The 17,731-nt window shown below is 45.1% G+C and overlaps 1 protein-coding gene across 1 annotated transcript in view; it reads left to right on the top strand.

Annotated features, from left to right (window-relative positions):
• Window positions 1–6,928: 6,928 nt before the first annotated feature.
• LOC138369551 (tetra-peptide repeat homeobox protein 1-like) overlaps window positions 6,929–17,731 on the top strand; it is a 32,033-nt gene continuing 21,230 nt past the window's right edge. The window contains exons 1-2 of the mRNA XM_069332969.1: window positions 6,929–7,019; window positions 15,151–15,251. Coding sequence (XP_069189070.1) covers window positions 6,929–7,019; window positions 15,151–15,251 — 192 coding nt within the window. The remainder of the gene's footprint in view (window positions 7,020–15,150; window positions 15,252–17,731) is intronic.

The raw sequence follows: 17,731 nt of genomic DNA, 5'->3' as shown, positions 1-17,731 counted from the left end.
CCTTTCTGGATGTAACAGTCATGGAAAGGAGCAGAGGCTTACACACTGAAGTCTACACCAAGGAAACAAACATAGGAATGTGCCTCAATGCCAACAGTGACTGCCAGACAGGTACAAGAGGAGTGTTGTCAACGCTTACGTCGACCGTGCTCTCAGCCACAGCTCAGGATGGAAAGAAGTCGATAAAGAACTCTGTAGGGTAAGGCAGGTCCTAGTCAACAACGGCTTCTCTTAACGGTTTCGTTGAAGGCATTATAAAAAGAAAAGTGAAACGCCATGCAACCTCTGAAGAGTCAAGCAACACAACACTTGTTCCTCCTATTAGACTATTTTACAGGAACTTCTTTTCGACGGCACATAAAATGGAGGAAAGGGTCCTGAAAGATATTGTTGATAGGAACGTCATCCCTACAGACAAAAATCAGAAAATACAATTAATAATTTATTATAAAATCAAAACACAGAACGAACAAGACCAGAACGTCAAGATGCCAACAGAGAATACACCGCTCAACAAACAGCGCCCACTACGCTTGAGTAATCGTTGTATGGACCCTATTTATCCTTAGCTTCTTTTCTCCTTCAGGTCTACCCAATGTATACCCTTTGTTTACACCTGACCCCATTGTTCGATCCATATTATATATTACACACACACACACACACACACACACACACACACACACACACACACACACACACACACACACACACACACACACACACTGGAATGCAGTAAATGGAATGCATTAGGAAGTGATGTGGTGGAGGCTGACTCCATACACAGTTTCAAATGTAGATATGATAGAGCCCAATAGGCTCAGGAATCTGTACACCAGTTGATTGACGGTTGAGAGGTGGGACCAAAGAGCCAGAGCTCAACCCCCGCAAGCACAATTAGGTGAGTACAATTAGGTGAGTACACACACACACTACAGTGTACGAGTGAAGATTATAACTACTGAATCAAAAGATGTTCTCACCAGGAATAAGTGAGAGTTAACTTACCATCCTGTAAGGCCCAGGAGGACCTGTGTGGGACAACCTGAAGATAAACAGCGACACAAGAAAGCAGAACTGACAAGAGTAGTGCGTTTAAACAGGATTGTCTAGGGTGACCATTTCTCCACTTCGTCCCATTAATGAAATAAATCAACGAGGGGAAACAGGTACACACATTGATTCATATCAAAATATAATTTATAATTCCTCCCATACACAACTGATATGAAACAAATTTCTCTTTTATTCGGAGTAAATGCCGTGACGACCCTACCCCGCCCCACCTGTGGTATCCGAATATATTGTCAAAAAAAGGAACACTCTCGCACCATAGCAAAAGTATTAATAAAAAGTTCCGTCCCCCTTTGGGTTACAGAGGCGACTAAAAAAAATCTCCATTCCCCTCACAACAAAATCTTTCCTGGAGAGCAATCTCGCTCTAGTTTTCATTCCGGGCTGCCAAGGCACTTTTACTCTCCTAGTCTTGCCTGTGAGAGAACTTCTCTACTTCTCTAGTTTTGCTGTGAGAGAACCCCCTACTTCTCTAGTCTTGCCTGTGAGAGGACCTGGACTATGTTTAGGACTAAATTATTCTTGCTGGATATTCAGTAAGCAGCTGTTCTGGCCTTAATCCTACCCGCCCTCTCGAATATACATCGTATTTTCACGTATAAATCCCCTAAGGTTAAAAACCTGTGTGGAGAAAATCCTAGCGGCTCACAAAATTTACGTGAAAGCCCGTTTTCTGTCCGTGGGTCCTCGGTTAGGTTCGGGCAATTTAGTACATTAGTTAGTGACGTTGTGAATGCTGGAGAGGACGGACTGCTTAATCATCCTCCTAGAGGTTGATAGACCATGAGCTTATTTCCAAACCAATAATTTTTGTCCCTTCACTGACAGGAAATAAGTTAATTTATGCATCATTCTGAAAGTGCATTAATTATCCCATTGTATTCACTGAATATCTTGACTGCTGACAAGTGCTACTTGGCCACACTACGATGCGTCTTCACACATCTCCTGAGACTACTTTGACAGCTCTGCGTTCCTCATATCCCTGTAGATTGGACTCCTGCGTCTCCCAAATCGACCAGCTAATATCTCTGGTGTCAAGATAGCTGCACAACACTAATGACCAGATCGCTCTTCACCGCAGACTGAGAGCGACCCCAGACTTACTCTCAGTAAGCGAGGCAGTGTATTGCTTTCCTCTGACATCGGACGTGCCCCCCAATCATTTAATACTTCAATGCTGTGGAGGAATTGCGTTTAATCATCTACCTTGCATGTGGTAGCTTCTCTCTCCGCAGAGATTGCGTGCAACATAGTTACAAAATCATATCAAAGTGTTTACCAGGACATGGATTCTCTCCTCGACTTATACAATCTAGCTGTACCTACAGTGAAATAGAATCGGAGAGTGGAAGTGGAGGTGGCTAGGGGTTAATAGTAGTAGTCATAGCACTACTAGTAATAGTTTAAATGTAGTAGTAGTAGTAGAAGCCATTGCAGTACGTCTAACCTCACTGGCCGAGCCACACAGTTGGTGTGTTCTGGTCAGTGCACCTTCTCATGGCACCCGTGATGTCAACATTTTAACCTATCTAGAATATCAGAGAACCCGTTGTAAATGACTCCCATAAACTAGAATGGTCTAGACCTTCCAAACACCTACATCTACCCTCGGTAGATGCTCGGGTTCGATTCCCGCACGAGGCAGAAACAAATGGGCAAAGTTTCTTTCACCCTGAATGCCCCTGTTACCTAGCAGTAAATAGATACTCGGGAGTTAGTCAGCTGTCACGGGCTGCTTCCTGGGGGTGGAGGCCTGGTCGAGGACCGGGCCGCGGGGACACTAAAAAGCCCCGAAATCATCTCAAGATAACCTCAAGATGGTAGATATAGTAATAGTATTAGTTGCAGCAGCAGCATGCTATAATATATATATCTAATAATATCTATATAAGCAATATGTATGAATTATATTCCTCCTTACGATAAAATTTGCTTACAAGTAATATATCAGAAAGAGTGGATAGTTGGGAGAGAGCATTCTGTATGTCCATCACAGCATCACCACATGTGATGGAGAAGCAAAACCAGTCTCCGTGGTGTAGTGGTAAGACACTCGCCTGACGTTCCGCGAGCGCTTTCTCATGGGTTCGAATCCTGGCCGGGGAGGATTTACTGGGCGCAAATCCTTAACTGTAGTCTCTGTTTAACTCAACAGTAAAATGTGTACTTGGTTGTACTTGGGGCTGTACAAGAATGTAACAACTTTTTTTGTTTTTGAAATATATACAAAAGTATAGTAAAACGAGAAAATACTGTGTACAGTGTACAGTGAGGTACATCATGAATTAAAGTCAATATTTTGCCATCAGATAAACCACAAGACCTGGTCAAATCTGCTCCACCCATCTACATATCACTGACTCCTGTTCCCAGGCTGAGAACGTTCACTTCACATTGCTCATGGTAAGCCTTTTCCACTAGTTTTCCCTGGAACTCGCCAATCGTTTAACTGCTGGGTGAACAGAGGCGAGCTGTTAAGGACTGGCGCCAAGTTAATCCTCTCTGGTCAGGATACGAACCCAGACCAAATCGATTACAAAGTGTGGGGGCAAGTGTGTTACCACTGCACCACCAAAGACTAACAGTCCATCTAGATAGATCAATTAATTTTGATCTATAAATCTATCCGTATCTGTCAATCTTATAACACCATCCAGAGCTCAGAGCCAGGAAAATGCGTCTGGAGCTTTGGCGACAATAAGTCTGTTAGAAGATCATGTTAAAATCCCACCTAGAGTGTTCACTGTAGCACCCAGCTTGTAGGTCATATCTTGAGGTCAATAGTTAATGACCGAGTCAGCTACTCTGTGATCTTCTAATCTCATAATTGTGGCGGGTCACGTGTTCCACCTGCTCTAACGCGACCAATAAGCAGCAGCCGTCTTGGCCACTGTTTCAAGAACAAAGCCTTGGGCTATGTGCACTGGGAGGAGCTAAACCTCCTGGCTACAGATAAATATAGGAGAAAATGAGCGAGTAGAACATTTAGATCCAAGATAGATTCGGATTCTAACTCTGGGATTCAAAGAAGTTCCGAATTCGGCCTCTTGGGGCCCTGTGGGGAAGGTTATCTTGAGGTTATCTTGAGATAATTTCGGGGCTTTTAGTGTCCCCGCGGCCCAGTCCTCGACCAGGCCTCCACCCCCGGGAAGCAGCCCGTGACAGCTGACTAACTCCCAGGTACCTATTTACTGCTAGGTAACAGGGGCATCAGGGTGAAAGAAACTCTGCCCATTGGAAGAGCAGACTTCCCTTGCGGACTAGCTGTTACGATTCTTCTGGCGAGCACAAGGGTGGTAGTCCCCCCTTCTGGATGTCAGAAATGTTAGGGCAGCTCAGCTGTGCAGAAATTCAGTTTCCAATGAACAAATCCACAAGGGCCATGACGAGGATTCGAACCTGCGTCCGAGAGCATCCCAGACGCTGCCTTAATTGACTGAATTACGACATGGTCAAAAGGAGTTGAAACCGAAGTTCTACTGAACTTACTGGATCCTGCAGCCTCTCAGCACAAACCAGGGTCTTACACAACTCCCCCCATGCACTCCAGCTATGTTAATAGGCCGTTCTCCCTCTTCGCCCTTACTTCATTACACACAGAAATCACGAAGGGCGTAAGGGCGAAGAAGGAGAACGGCCTATTGACATAGCTCGAGTGCATGCGGGGAGTTGTGTAAAACCCTCCCACTCTCCCCCTCTCTCCCTCTCTCATCCCCCCCTCCCCCCCCCCCCTCCCCCCCTCCCTCCCCCTTTCTCCCTCCCCTCCCTCCCTCCCTCCCTCCCTCCCTCCCTCCCTTCCTTCGTGCCTTCCACCCTCCCTCCCTCCCTCCCTCCCTCTCTCCCTCTCTCCCTCTCCACACCTATTTGTAGAGCTTGCTCTCAGGCAATAACTTGCGGGGGGGGGGGGGGGGGGAGAAGGGGGATAGCCCCACGCACACGGCCTCTAGTGCTCAGAGTAAACATTTATTTAGGAATCGCGGAAGAAAAAGGTACAAAGAAACTTTGCATGTTGCACACGCAAACCTCACACAGATGCAGGAGAGAGACACAATGTACACACGTATGTAAGCATGAACGTACACCACACATGCACACGGTACACCTCCTCCCCTCCCCCACGCACTCACACACGCTGCGCACATACTCTATACATGGAGCAGCAACAATTTATCATAGAATGATAACAAACCTAATCATTGGAGTTTCAAAAGCGGGGAACATAGTGGACTCGGTATCTGAAGAGTAAAGCTAGCTGAAAACGGGTCATTAAACTTTCGAACTTAGATGACAGAGAGGAAATATGAGCCAGGAGAGAGACCTCGTCCAGGTAAGCTGTGGCATCACTTGCCCCACAATTCCACTAGAAACCAGTGACCTGAGCACACACCGAGGTCATTGCTCTAATGCAAATTAGAGCAAGAGGATAGCTAAAGACTGGAGACGTCCATACATATAAAGGGTGTGGGAATAATGATATCGGTCGCCCTTACTTTTAGCGAGCGAAACATTAGTGACACAGAGTGGATTACGAGACCCTTCAGAAGCAAGGATGCCAATCCCAGTACCCCTATCCTGGAATACTCCTTTGTATTGGCGTTCACCTTCAAGACAGGATATTTATCCAAAGTAGAAAGCAAACAGAGAAACAATACTGCAAACCTGGACACAGGTAAAACACCTAAATAACTGAGACCATATCAGAGAGTTCAGAATGTCGTCTCTGGATGTGAGGCAAGAGAGAGAAAATATATAAATTGAAAATAGCCTAGGGACAGATCGCTAATCTCAACAATATAAGGACAACTTACCCGAACATCATGGTAAGGAAGCGTAAAATAGACCCGGTTATGAGTAGATACAATTACCACAATCAGAGAACACTATATAAACTTCACACGCAGGATATATATTAACCTTTTTTACAGCAGTGATAAGAAATACTGGTGGTACAAAGATTAAAATTTCAGCGGAAAGTATCTGTTCTGCCGGGTTCTGATGATAATGGGGGCACTGCAGCGGGCTATCAGGAACAGTCTTAGCAATCAAGTTATCACAAAAAAACTGGCTTCAGGAGTAGAAAAACTCTGGATACTCAGAAAAATGTGAACAGAAATGGATACCTGGGAGGCGTGCAGTGAGAGAAATATGTAAAAAACATGAATATACAGGACATGAGGGGCTCTTAGGTCCGGAAATGTTTAGAAAGTGAAGGATTCTTTCTTACTCTAAAGATCTAGACAGTAAAGTACAATGTCAATCTTTGGTTCAATAGGCAGTGCCCTGAAGAAGGGAAAATTGAACAGGAGAACATAGAATAGGAAGAAAGAAACTAATATAGAGCTGAAGCTGCAGAAAAAGTAAAATGTCTGAGAATCAGAAAATAAACAGAATTTGCAAATAACATGAGAGTCAAGTCTACGAACAATTGGTTATTCGCCGTCACAAAGAAAACTTTACAACTATCAGTCAGATTAACAGAGAGAGGAGGAGAAAAGCAAAGTCATGGCGATAAGAGAGGCACTAAACCTTGGGTATCAACAGTATGAAAGTTGCAGTAGATAAGGTAAATAAGCAATTTCAGGAATTTAGACGTATCAAAGGCTATTAAACCTAATTGTCTCTGTGGATACCAAGGAAAGACTGCTGAGGCTCCAAGCCAAATACTAATGATATACAATAAAGCCTCACTAGGGAGGGGAGATCTACCAAACAGTTGGAAAACGGCTAGAGTCACACCTTTATATGAAACTGGATAGACAAGAAACTCTAAACTACAAACTTGCATCAATGCCGTCAATACCATTTAAGGCACTGGAGATATATATAAGTACAACAAGGATTCAAAACAGAAATGGCTAAGTTAAAGTTCTACGATATGAGAATGGGAGAATATATCAAAGAAATTGGTAAACAGATCGCATCATCCTACCCTGATGATGAAGGTAATGTTCACTCTGTTCACTTACACTCCATCGTTAGTGTTCCACACAGTAGACTCCTATACAAACACGAGGAGCAAGAGAGTGGCTGGAAGCGTTTTGTACTAGATGTGAGAATGAATACCCATCAGGAAACAGAATAATAACGAGAGAAGAGAACGGAGAAAAACCATTTGGAGAGGACAGTAGGGTTAAGTACTAGAACTCCTACAGCTCTTGATGCGTCTCAAGTAGTAGGATCCTACAAGTTCATGTCCGAAGACACTGATACAACTAATCAGAAAAGAGGAAGATAGAACATTTCAGGAGAGCCTGGACATGGTTTCGGAACTGGTCTCAAAATACGAACTTCACTTCAACCTAAACATGGGAAAAAGAAATGAGATAAAGGCCATAGGAAACGCAAAGATAACTGGTAAGATAACAGAATAAGAAAAGAAGAGAGGCCCGAGAGAGAGAGGACGTAATAACAAGCATAAACTATGGAAACAAACAGTATAACACCAGCGGCATGTGCAATGTTGCGCACGTTTCTGTAACTTTCACGATCACATATACTACACACGTTAGACCACCAGAATCAACACGCACACAAAAAAAGAGCGAAATTCGATGAAGACAAAAGTGTTTTGGAGGATCAGGACAAGTTTTTGAACTTTCAAGTCGGAGTTGTGAGACAGGCGGAAGGGGCCAAAGTTTACTACGCTAAAAAGGAGACAAGGCAAAAGTAGCATTATCATAGTACACAAGATGTACAAGACTTTTTAATTATGCATTTTCAAAATGTATATAAACTATTTAGCAATACATTTATCCATCGCGTGAGAAGAGAGCAAATTCTTTCCTTTAAATATTTACAGTAAAATAAAATGCATTATTTTTACCCAATGTTGGCATGTGAATTACTTATTTATTCGCGAAATGCCACCTTAGCACACACAGCGCCCAGAAAGAGGAATGTGCAAGGTACAAGTTCCTTGTACCTTGTACCAGTTCCAAGTACAGCTGGATCTCACGGGGTACAAAAGGGTCCGTGCCGCCCACTTGCCAATAGGAACCCAAAGCCTTCCCGAAGAAGCTGGCGAGCGCAGGCGGCGGTCAGCTCAGGAAAGGGTCAGACATCGCACTAATCCAACGAGTTTTTACTGCAAGTGGTGGTCGGGTCGGGTCGCCTGGAGCACAACACAGGCAGCAGGGAGAGAGAGGGAGGGAGGTGGGAGAAAGGAAGAGAGGGAGAAAGGAAAGAGAAGGAGGAATGGTAGGGAGGTAAGAGAGAGGGAGGGAGGTAGGGATGGAAAGAGGAGAGGAAAATAAGACAGTGAAGTTTAGAGGAAATGAAAGACTCAGGGAAGAAAAGTATAGGGAAAGGGACTGAGAAGGATGGGAAACAAAATTTAGAAGATATGAAAGGAGAAAACCCAAGAATAGAGTAAGATAAAAAAAATATGCGGTAGAGAATGTGAGAGAGAGAGAGCGAGAGAGAGAGAGCGAGAGAGAGCGAGAGAGAGAGAGAGCGAGAGAGAGAGAGAGAGAGAGAGAGAGAGAGAGAGAGAGAGAGAGAGAGAGAGAGAGAGAGAGAGAGAGAGAGAGAGAGAGAGAGAGAGAGAGGGAGAGAGAGAGAGAGAGAGAGAGAGAGAGAGAGAGAGAGACAGAGAGAAGAGGGTTATAAAGGAGATACTAGAAAGAGAATTGATCAGGGGAAAGAGGAAAAGGGGAAACTGGAGTATACCTGAAAATTATTTTCTATCTTCTATTCTGATTTATCCTGTCTTGCTTTCTTTTATGTACATTTCGATTCTCCAACCTGCTTCACATTTTCTACTGGTTAATACAAATTGAAAAAAAGTGAATGGTAATACCTGATCAAATGATTCAGACGTCAGGCTGGGAGCAACCGCGTTCAACAGTCTGGTTGACCAGTCCAGCAACCAGGAGGCCTGGTCAAAGACCGGGCCGTGGGGACGTTGAGCCCCGAAATCATCGTAAGGTAACCGATACAAATACGTTGCGGTGTTTAATTTAGTTGTGAATATCGATATTCATGTAGGACAATAGTCTCGTATTTTTTAGGCCCGAGTCCGAATCTCCGATATTCCAATAAGAATAAGTACAAAGTAGATGGGATACCCAGTTGTGTCCGAACCTACCCATAAAGGCTGCGCCATTTAAGTGTTAGGCCCCCGGAATTAAAAAAAAAATGCCATCAGCCAAGAAAGCCAAAATTTCATCTTCGTCGACTTTAAGGGGTCGTCATGAGAGCAGATGAAGCAATGAATTAAAATGAAGCAATGGGGCTGACCCCAACCCACATATGATAGTCTCCTTACACACACACACACACACACACACACACACACACACACACACACACACACACACACACACACACACACACACACACACACACACACACACACACACAAGGCAGTTAACAAGGCAGTTAACACTATAATTGAGAGGGCAGCCTCTGCTGCCTGTAGAAATAGATCCCACCTGCTCATCATGGGCGACTTCAATCACGGAAAGATTGACTGGGAGAACAAGGAACCGCATGGAGGCGAGGATACGTGGAGAGCCAAACTATTGGAGGTGGTGACAAGCAACTTTTTAACGCAGCATGTCGGAGAACCCACAAGGATGAGAGGCAATGACGAACCAGCGAGACTCGACCTAGTCTTCACTCTGAACGACTCCGACATAAGAGAAATCGGTTTTGAGGACCCAGTAGGAATGAGCGACCACAGTGTACTGGTGTTTGAGTACTTGATTGAAGAAGGGTTATTGAACTCGAGGAGGGATACCGAAACCAAAAGGTTAGCATACCGAAAGGGAAACTATGAGGGGATAAGAAAATTCCTAACAGATATAGCATGGGAAACAGAGCTCAGGGGAAAGACGGCCCAAGATATGATGGATTACATCACGCAGAAGTGCAAGGACGCAGCAAACAAGTTTGTCCCAGTCCAAAAGGAAAACAGAGAAATGAAGATGAGAAACCCATGGTTTAATCAAAGATGTAGGCTAGCTAAGCAGCAAAGTAAAAGGGCATGGAGAAACTATAGGAATAACAGGACACTGGAGAGCAGAGAAAGATACCAGAATGCCAGGAATGAATATGTCAGGATGAGAAGAGAGGCAGAAAGACAATACGAAAATGACATCGCAAGCAAGGCAAAGACTCAGCCTAAATTGTTGCATAGCCACATTAGGAGAAAAACAACAGTAAAGGAACAGGTTATGAGATTAAGGATAGGGGCGGAAGGATTCACTACAAATGACAAGGAAGTGTGTGAGGAATTGAATAAGAAATTCCAGGAGGTCTTCACCTTAGAACAAGGAGAAATTCCAGAGGTAAGTGAGGGAATAGCTAACCAGGAACCACTGGAAGAGTTTGAGATTACCAGTGGGGAAGTAAGTAAGTGTTTACTAGAGTTGGACGTGACGAAGGCTATAGGCCCAGATGGAATCTCCCCTTGGGTTCTAAAGGAAGGAGCAAGAGAACTGAGCCTACCACTCTCCATAGTGTATAACAAATCACTGGCAACAGGGGAACTGCCAGATACTTGGAAAGCAGCTAACGTAGTCCCGATATACAAGAAAGGGGATAGACAGGAGGCACTGAACTACAGGCCAGTGTCCCTAACCTGCATACCATGCAAGCTGATGGAGAAGATTGTGCGAAAAAAACTAGTGGAGCATCTGGAGCGAAGGAACTTTGTAACACAGCATCAACATGGGTTCAGGGATGGCAGGTCCTGCCTCACAGGGTTACTTGAATTCTACGACCAGGCAACAAAAATAAGGCAAGAAAGAGAAGGGTGGGCAGACTGCATATTTTTGGATTGTCAGAAAGCCTTTGATACAGTGCCACACAAGAGGCTAGTGCGAAAGTTGGAGATGCAGGCTGGAGTGAGAGGGAAGGTACTCCGGTGGATAGAGGAATACCTAAGCAACAGGAGACAACGAGTCTGTGTGAGGGGTGAAGTCTCAGATTGGCGAGACGTCACAAGTGGAGTCCCGCAGGGGTCAGTCCTCGGACCTATACTGTTTCTGGTATATGTAAATGATCTCCCAGAGGGTATAGATTCGTTCCTCTCAATGTTTGCCGACGATGCAAAAATTATGAGGAGGATTGAAACAGAGGATGATAGTAGGAGGCTACAAGATGACCTGGATAGACTGAGTGAATGGTCCAACAAATGGCTGTTGAAGTTCAACCCGAGTAAATGCAAAGTAATGAAACTAGGCAGTGGAAACAGGAGGCCAGGCACAGGATACAGAATAGGAGATGAAGTACTTAATGAAACAGACAGAGAGAAAGATCTAGGAGTTGATATCACACCAAACCTGTCTCCTGAAGCCCACATAAAGAGAATAACGTCTGCGGCATATGCGAGGCTGGCTAACATCAGAACGGCGTTCAGGAACCTGTGTAAGGAATCATTCAGAATCTTGTACACCACATATGTAAGACCAATCCTGGAGTATGCGGCCCCAGCATGGAGCCCGTACCTTGTCAAGCACAAGACGAAGCTGGAAAAAGTCCAAAGGTATGCTACTAGACTAGTCCCAGAACTAAGAGGCATGAGTTATGAGGAAAGGCTGCGGGAAATGCACCTCACGACACTGGAAGACAGAAGAGTAAGGGGGGACATGATCACAACCTACAAAATCCTCAGGGGAATCGACCGGGTAAACAAGGACGAACTTTTCAACACTGGTGGGACGCGAACAAGGGGACACAGGTGGAAGCTGAGTACCCAAATGAGCCACAGAGACGTTAGAAAGAACTTTTTCAGTGTCAGAGTAGTTAGCAAATGGAATGCATTAGGAAGTGATGTGGTGGAGGCTGACTCCATTCACAGTTTCAAATGTAGATATGATAGAGCCCAATAGGCTCAGGAATCTGTACACCAGTTGATTGACGGTTGAGAGGCGGGACCAAAGAGCCAGAGCTCAACCCCCGCAAGCACAATTAGGTGAGTACAATTAGGTGAGTACACACACGCCGCCCCATCATGGAGTCCTCACCTGAAGAATCACACAAGGAAACTGGAAAAGGTTCAGAAGTTTGCAACGAGACTCGTCCCAGCGTTACGAGGGATGGGGTATGAGGAGCGCTTGAAGGAACTGAGCCTTACGACAATAGAAAAACGAAGGGAGAGGGGGGATATGATGGGAACCTATAAAATACTCAGGGGGATTGACAGAGTGGAAATAGACGAAATGTTCACACGTAATAATAACAGAACGAAGGGACATGGGTTGAAGCTGGAAACTCTGATGAATCGCAGAGATGTTAGGAAGTTTTCTTTTAGCGTGAGAGTAGTGGGAAAATGTAATGCACTAAAGGAGCAGGTTGTGGAATCAAATTCTATTCGTAATTTTAAAACTAGATATGATAAGGAAATTGGACCGGAGTCATTGCTGTAAACAACCGATGGCTCGAAAGGCGGGATCCAAGAGTCAATGCTCGATCGTGCAGGGACAAATAGGTGAGTACACAGTGTCCCTAACTTGCATACCATGCAAGTTGATTTTTAAGATTGTACGAAAAAAGCAAGTGGAGCATCTGGAGCAAAGGAACTTTGTGACATCAACATGGGTTCAGGGATGGTAAGTCATGCCTCACAGGATTAACTGAATTCTACGATCAGGCAACAAGAATCAGGCAAGAAAGAGAGGGGTGGGCAGACTGCATATTTTTGGATTCCCAGAAAGCCTTTGACACAGTGCCACACCAGAGACTAGTGCAAAAGCTGGAGATGCAGGCTGGAGTGTAAGGGAAGATAGTCTATTGGCAAGGGAGTATCTAAGAAACAGAAGACAGCGAGTCACAGTGAGGGGAGGGGGGGTCTCAGATTGGCGAGACGTCATCAGTAGAGTCCCGCAGGGTTCAGTCCTTGGACCTATACTGTTTCTGATAATTGTAAATGATCTACCAGAGGGTATAGAATCGTTCCTCTCATTGTTTGCTGATGATGCAAAAATTATGAGAAGGATTAAGACGGAGGAAGATAGTATGAGGTTACAAGATGACCTAGACAGACTGAATGAATGGTCCAACAATGGCTACTAAATTTCAACGAGTAAATGTAAGGTAATGAAACTAAGCAGTGGAAACAGGAGGCCAGACACAGGATACAGAATGGGAGATGAAGTCCTTCATGAAACGGACAGAGAGAAACATCTAGGAGTTGATATCCCACCAAACCTGTCTCCTGAAGCCCACATAAAAAAAAATAACATCTGCGGCATATGCAAGGCAGGCTAACATCAGAACAGCCTTCAGGAACCAGTACATGGAATCATTCAGAACCTTGTATACCACGTATGTCAGACCAATCCTCGAATATAAGGCCCCAACATGGAGTTCGTACCTTGCCAAGCACAAGACGAAGCTGGAAAACGTTCAGAGGTATGCCACAGACTAGTCCCAGAACTAAGAGGCATGAGTTACGAGGAAAGGCTCCTCCCCAGTGATAGCAGTCTGACGATTAAATGCGACCTCAGAACACTGAAAAGATTTACTGAACAAAAAATTGTACCACTTACGGGCTATTCATGCCCGTGCCACCTCTTGGGTGCCTTAATCTTTATCAATCAATCAGGAAAGACTGCGTGAAATGCATCTCACGACAGTTGAAGACAGAAGAGTAAGGGGAGACATGATCACTACTAACAAAATTTTCAGAGGAATAGACAGGGTAGATAAAGATAAACTGTTTAACACGGGTGGTACGCGAACAAGAGAACACAGGTGGAAACTGAGTACCCAAATGAGCCACAGGGACGTTAAAAAGAACTTTTTCAGTGTCAGAGTAGTTAACAGATGGAATGCATTAGGCAGTGATGTGGTGGAGGCTGACTCCATACACAGTTTCAAATGTAGATATGATAGAGCTCGAGAAGCTCAGGAATCTGTACACCAGTAGATTGACGGTTGAGAGGCGGGATCAAAGAGCCAAAGCTCAACCCGCAAGCACAGCTAGGTTAGTACAACACGGTGAGTACACACACACACACACACACACACACACACACACACACACACACACACACACACACACACACACACACACACACACACACACACACACACACACACACACACACACGTCACCCTACAAAGTTTAATGAGGTAGCCCCAAAGCGTCTGGGCTCCAAATAAAAACTGGCATTTTATTTCAAATTAAATAACAATAACGTGGTGTATGAGAACCTCTTTGGAGCGGGACTGGGATTGTCCCAGCGTCCTTGGTCACCTCAGACTCGCGCCCTGGAGACCGGAGCGTGGGTTCCACACCGTCATCTTGCTCCAAACATTTTCTCAGACATTCTAATATATGTGTGTGTGTGTGTGTGTGTGTGTGTGTGTGTGTGTGTGTGTGTGTGTGTGTGTGTGTGTGTGTGTGTGTGTGTGTGGTGTTTCACTGACATTAATCATGTTTCTAATTACTCCAAGTTCTCTTAATTTAAATAAACATAAGCATCATGAATATCGGCAACTGCATCAGATCCCACGTTCAGTGTTGAGTCAGGGAGCAATGATTGTAGAAATAAAATTATAATATTAACTATAGTAATAATAATGAGAAAAATCAGTAGGATCCGTGAGGAGGATTCGAACCCTTGCTCTAGGTACTTCCAAGGAATTCTCATTGATACATGACGGTAATGTGATTTTATTGTGCGAATAATAATAATAATAATAATAATAATAATAATAATAATAATAATAATAATAATAAAAATAATAACGCAAAACAGTTTTAATGTTTTGTCTTGCCAATTTCCTGTTTCATCTCTAATTGTATTTTCGTTTCTTGAAACATATTACCAACAACAATAACACAATCTCCCACTCCTACAAATCCATGGCAAGCTGCGGGATCACACACTGTAATACGTAAACAAAAATTATATTTTTCATATTTACTTCTTCCGAATCAATGGACGATTGTAACCATCTGACCATTTTTAAGAGACTATTTTTTTAATAGGGAAAAAAGTAAACATTATCTTGCCTATAAAAGCTCGATCGATAAAGCTTCGTACTCACACACGTGTGACGTCCGGGGTTCGAGTCTCCTAGAACCCAGGTGAATGGCATTATCATGCTTATACTTCACAGAGTCTTATACTTATACTTCACGAGTCTTCAGCGAGATTGACGTACGGGCGACGCTTCTCCAAGCTCCCGAGGCCTTCCTGGATGCTGCGATGATGCTCAAAGTGAGGGGTAAACTTGCCTGTTTTTTTTGTTACGAGTGAGCCGTCCCCCTGGAGCTTGCCACGTTACTGTGCCCGTGGTGAGAGGGCGGCGGAGGGGAAGACAAAAACTGCAGGATGAGCAAAGTTCGCAGAGGAGCCGGTGTTGGGTCATATTGGGAGGAGCGACGGGGGAGAAGGAGGAGGGGAGAGGAGGAGGAAAAGGAGGTAGTGGAAACTGGGAGAAGGTGAAGGAAGATGGAGGTGTAGAAGGAAGAGTGAAGAGAGGAAAGAAGAGAGAGGAGAAAAGACGAGGGAGAAGAAGGAAGCAGGAGGGGGTGGAAAAGGGAGAGTAGAAGATATCACGAGTACGAAGAGCAAGAAGGGAAGGAGATAACGTACTAGAGCATGAACAGAGATGATAGCGACAGGAGAGTCGTACTGACTCACAACATGACACACAGGTGGAACACACAGACTAACACACACACCATCCGAGAGACACGAGAAATTTCTTCCTGCATACAATCACAAGAGCTTTATAAACAATCCAGTACACGACAATCACTTGACGACTCATCCCAACACCCTTGACAGATTCGACGACTCATCCCAACACCCTTGGCAGGGTCGACGACTCATCCCAACACCCTTGGCAGAGTCGACGACTCATCCCAACACCCTTGGCAGAGTCGACGACTCATCCCAACACCCTTGGCAGGGTCGACGACTCATCCCAACACCCTTGGCAGGGTCGACGACTCATCCCAACACCCTTGGCAGGGTCGACGACTCATCCCAACACCCTTGGCAGGGTCGACGACTCATCCCAACACACTGCAGACACATTCCCCACTGAACAGTCTAGTTCAGTGGATTATAGACTACTCTTATAAGGTGCGTTTACAAAGGCGAAAATCCTATATGGATGTCTGTCTGCTGTCAATCTATTCAAAGTTAGAGGCCATATTCTTAAGGCCTCTTCACCCAAATTTGTAGGGGGAATGATCTGGGGTATGAGACTGACATAGGCTGATCGGGGTAAGACCAAGTTAAAAACTTTAAGAAATATTAATTGTTCACAACCGCACCTGATTCTCGCTGACTCAACTCTAGTCAAGTGTGAAATATTCGTTCAAATGTTCAAATTCACAACAAATAGGTGTGTATAAATGAATAGACCCACGTATACATACATAAACAGACCCACGTATACATACATAAACAGACCCACGTATACATACATAAACAGACCCACGTATACATACATAAACAGACCCACGTATACATACATAAACAGACCCACGTATACATACATAAACAGACCCACGTATACATACATAAACAGACCCACGTATACATACATAAACAAGCACACACAAACCAGAGCTCCGCGACCCCCTCTCGTCAAGACATTATAACTAATAAACTATCGATTTCCAATTTCCAACATTTCAGGTCTCCATGAATAACAAATGGGAAGCTCTCCGTCCTCGTCAGTCTCTGCGGTGGCCTCTCTCCCTCCCCTTATCTCCTGGTCCTACTCCCCTTACCTCTCTTACCCTTATCTCTCCTTACCAGTATCTCTTTCTCCCCCCCCCCCCCCTCACCTTCCTTCCCTAATATCGCCTTATTATTTCCTTCCCTTTATCTTCCCCTTATCTCTCCTCTCCCCTCATCTCACTCCTTCACACCTCTCCTTCCCTTCACCTCTACCTTGAGGTTACTTTGAGGTGTTTCCGGGGCTTAGCGTACCCACGGCCGGTCGTCGACCAGGCCTCCTCGATGCTAGACTGGTCAACCAAGCTATTGGACGTGGCTGCTCGCAGCCTGACGTATGAATCACAGCCTGGTTGATCGGGTATCCTTTGGAGGTGCTTATCAAGTTCTCTCTTGAACACTGCGAGGGGTCGGCCAGTTATGCCCCTTATGTGTAGCGGAAGCGTGTTGAACAGTCTCGGGTCTCTGATGTTTATAAAAACAGAGGCTACATTTCAGGATTTGCGCCCAGTAAATCCTCCCCCGGCCAGGATACGAACCCAGGACAAAGCGCTTGCGAAACGCCAAGAGAGCATCTTAACCACTACACCACGGGGGACTGCTCTACCCATATAACTCGTTTCATTCTTCCTCCATCTTTGTTCTTCAAAAAAAAATACAAAAAAACTCCAAACTTAACGCACGCCTCCCTTTCACCTCATACCCTCACACCTCTCACTTCCACCCCTCACTCCCACCCCTCACCTCTCACTTCCACCCCTCACCCCTCACTCCCACCCCTCACCTCTCACTCCCACCCCTCACCTCTCACTCCCACCCCTCACCTCTCACTCCCACCCCTCACCTCTCACTCCCACCCCTCGCCTCTCACTCCCACCCCTCACCTCTCACTCCCATCCCTCACCTCTCACTCCCATCCCTCACCTCTCACTCCCACCCCTCGCCTCTCACTCCCACCCCTCACCTCTCACTCCCACCCCTCACCTCTCACTCCCACCCCTCAC

The sequence above is a fragment of the Procambarus clarkii genome, chromosome 29, assembly GCF_040958095.1.
Source record: "Procambarus clarkii isolate CNS0578487 chromosome 29, FALCON_Pclarkii_2.0, whole genome shotgun sequence".
In the NCBI taxonomy this organism is placed as follows: domain Eukaryota; kingdom Metazoa; phylum Arthropoda; class Malacostraca; order Decapoda; family Cambaridae; genus Procambarus; species Procambarus clarkii.
This window is presented reverse-complemented; position numbering and strand designations above follow the sequence as displayed.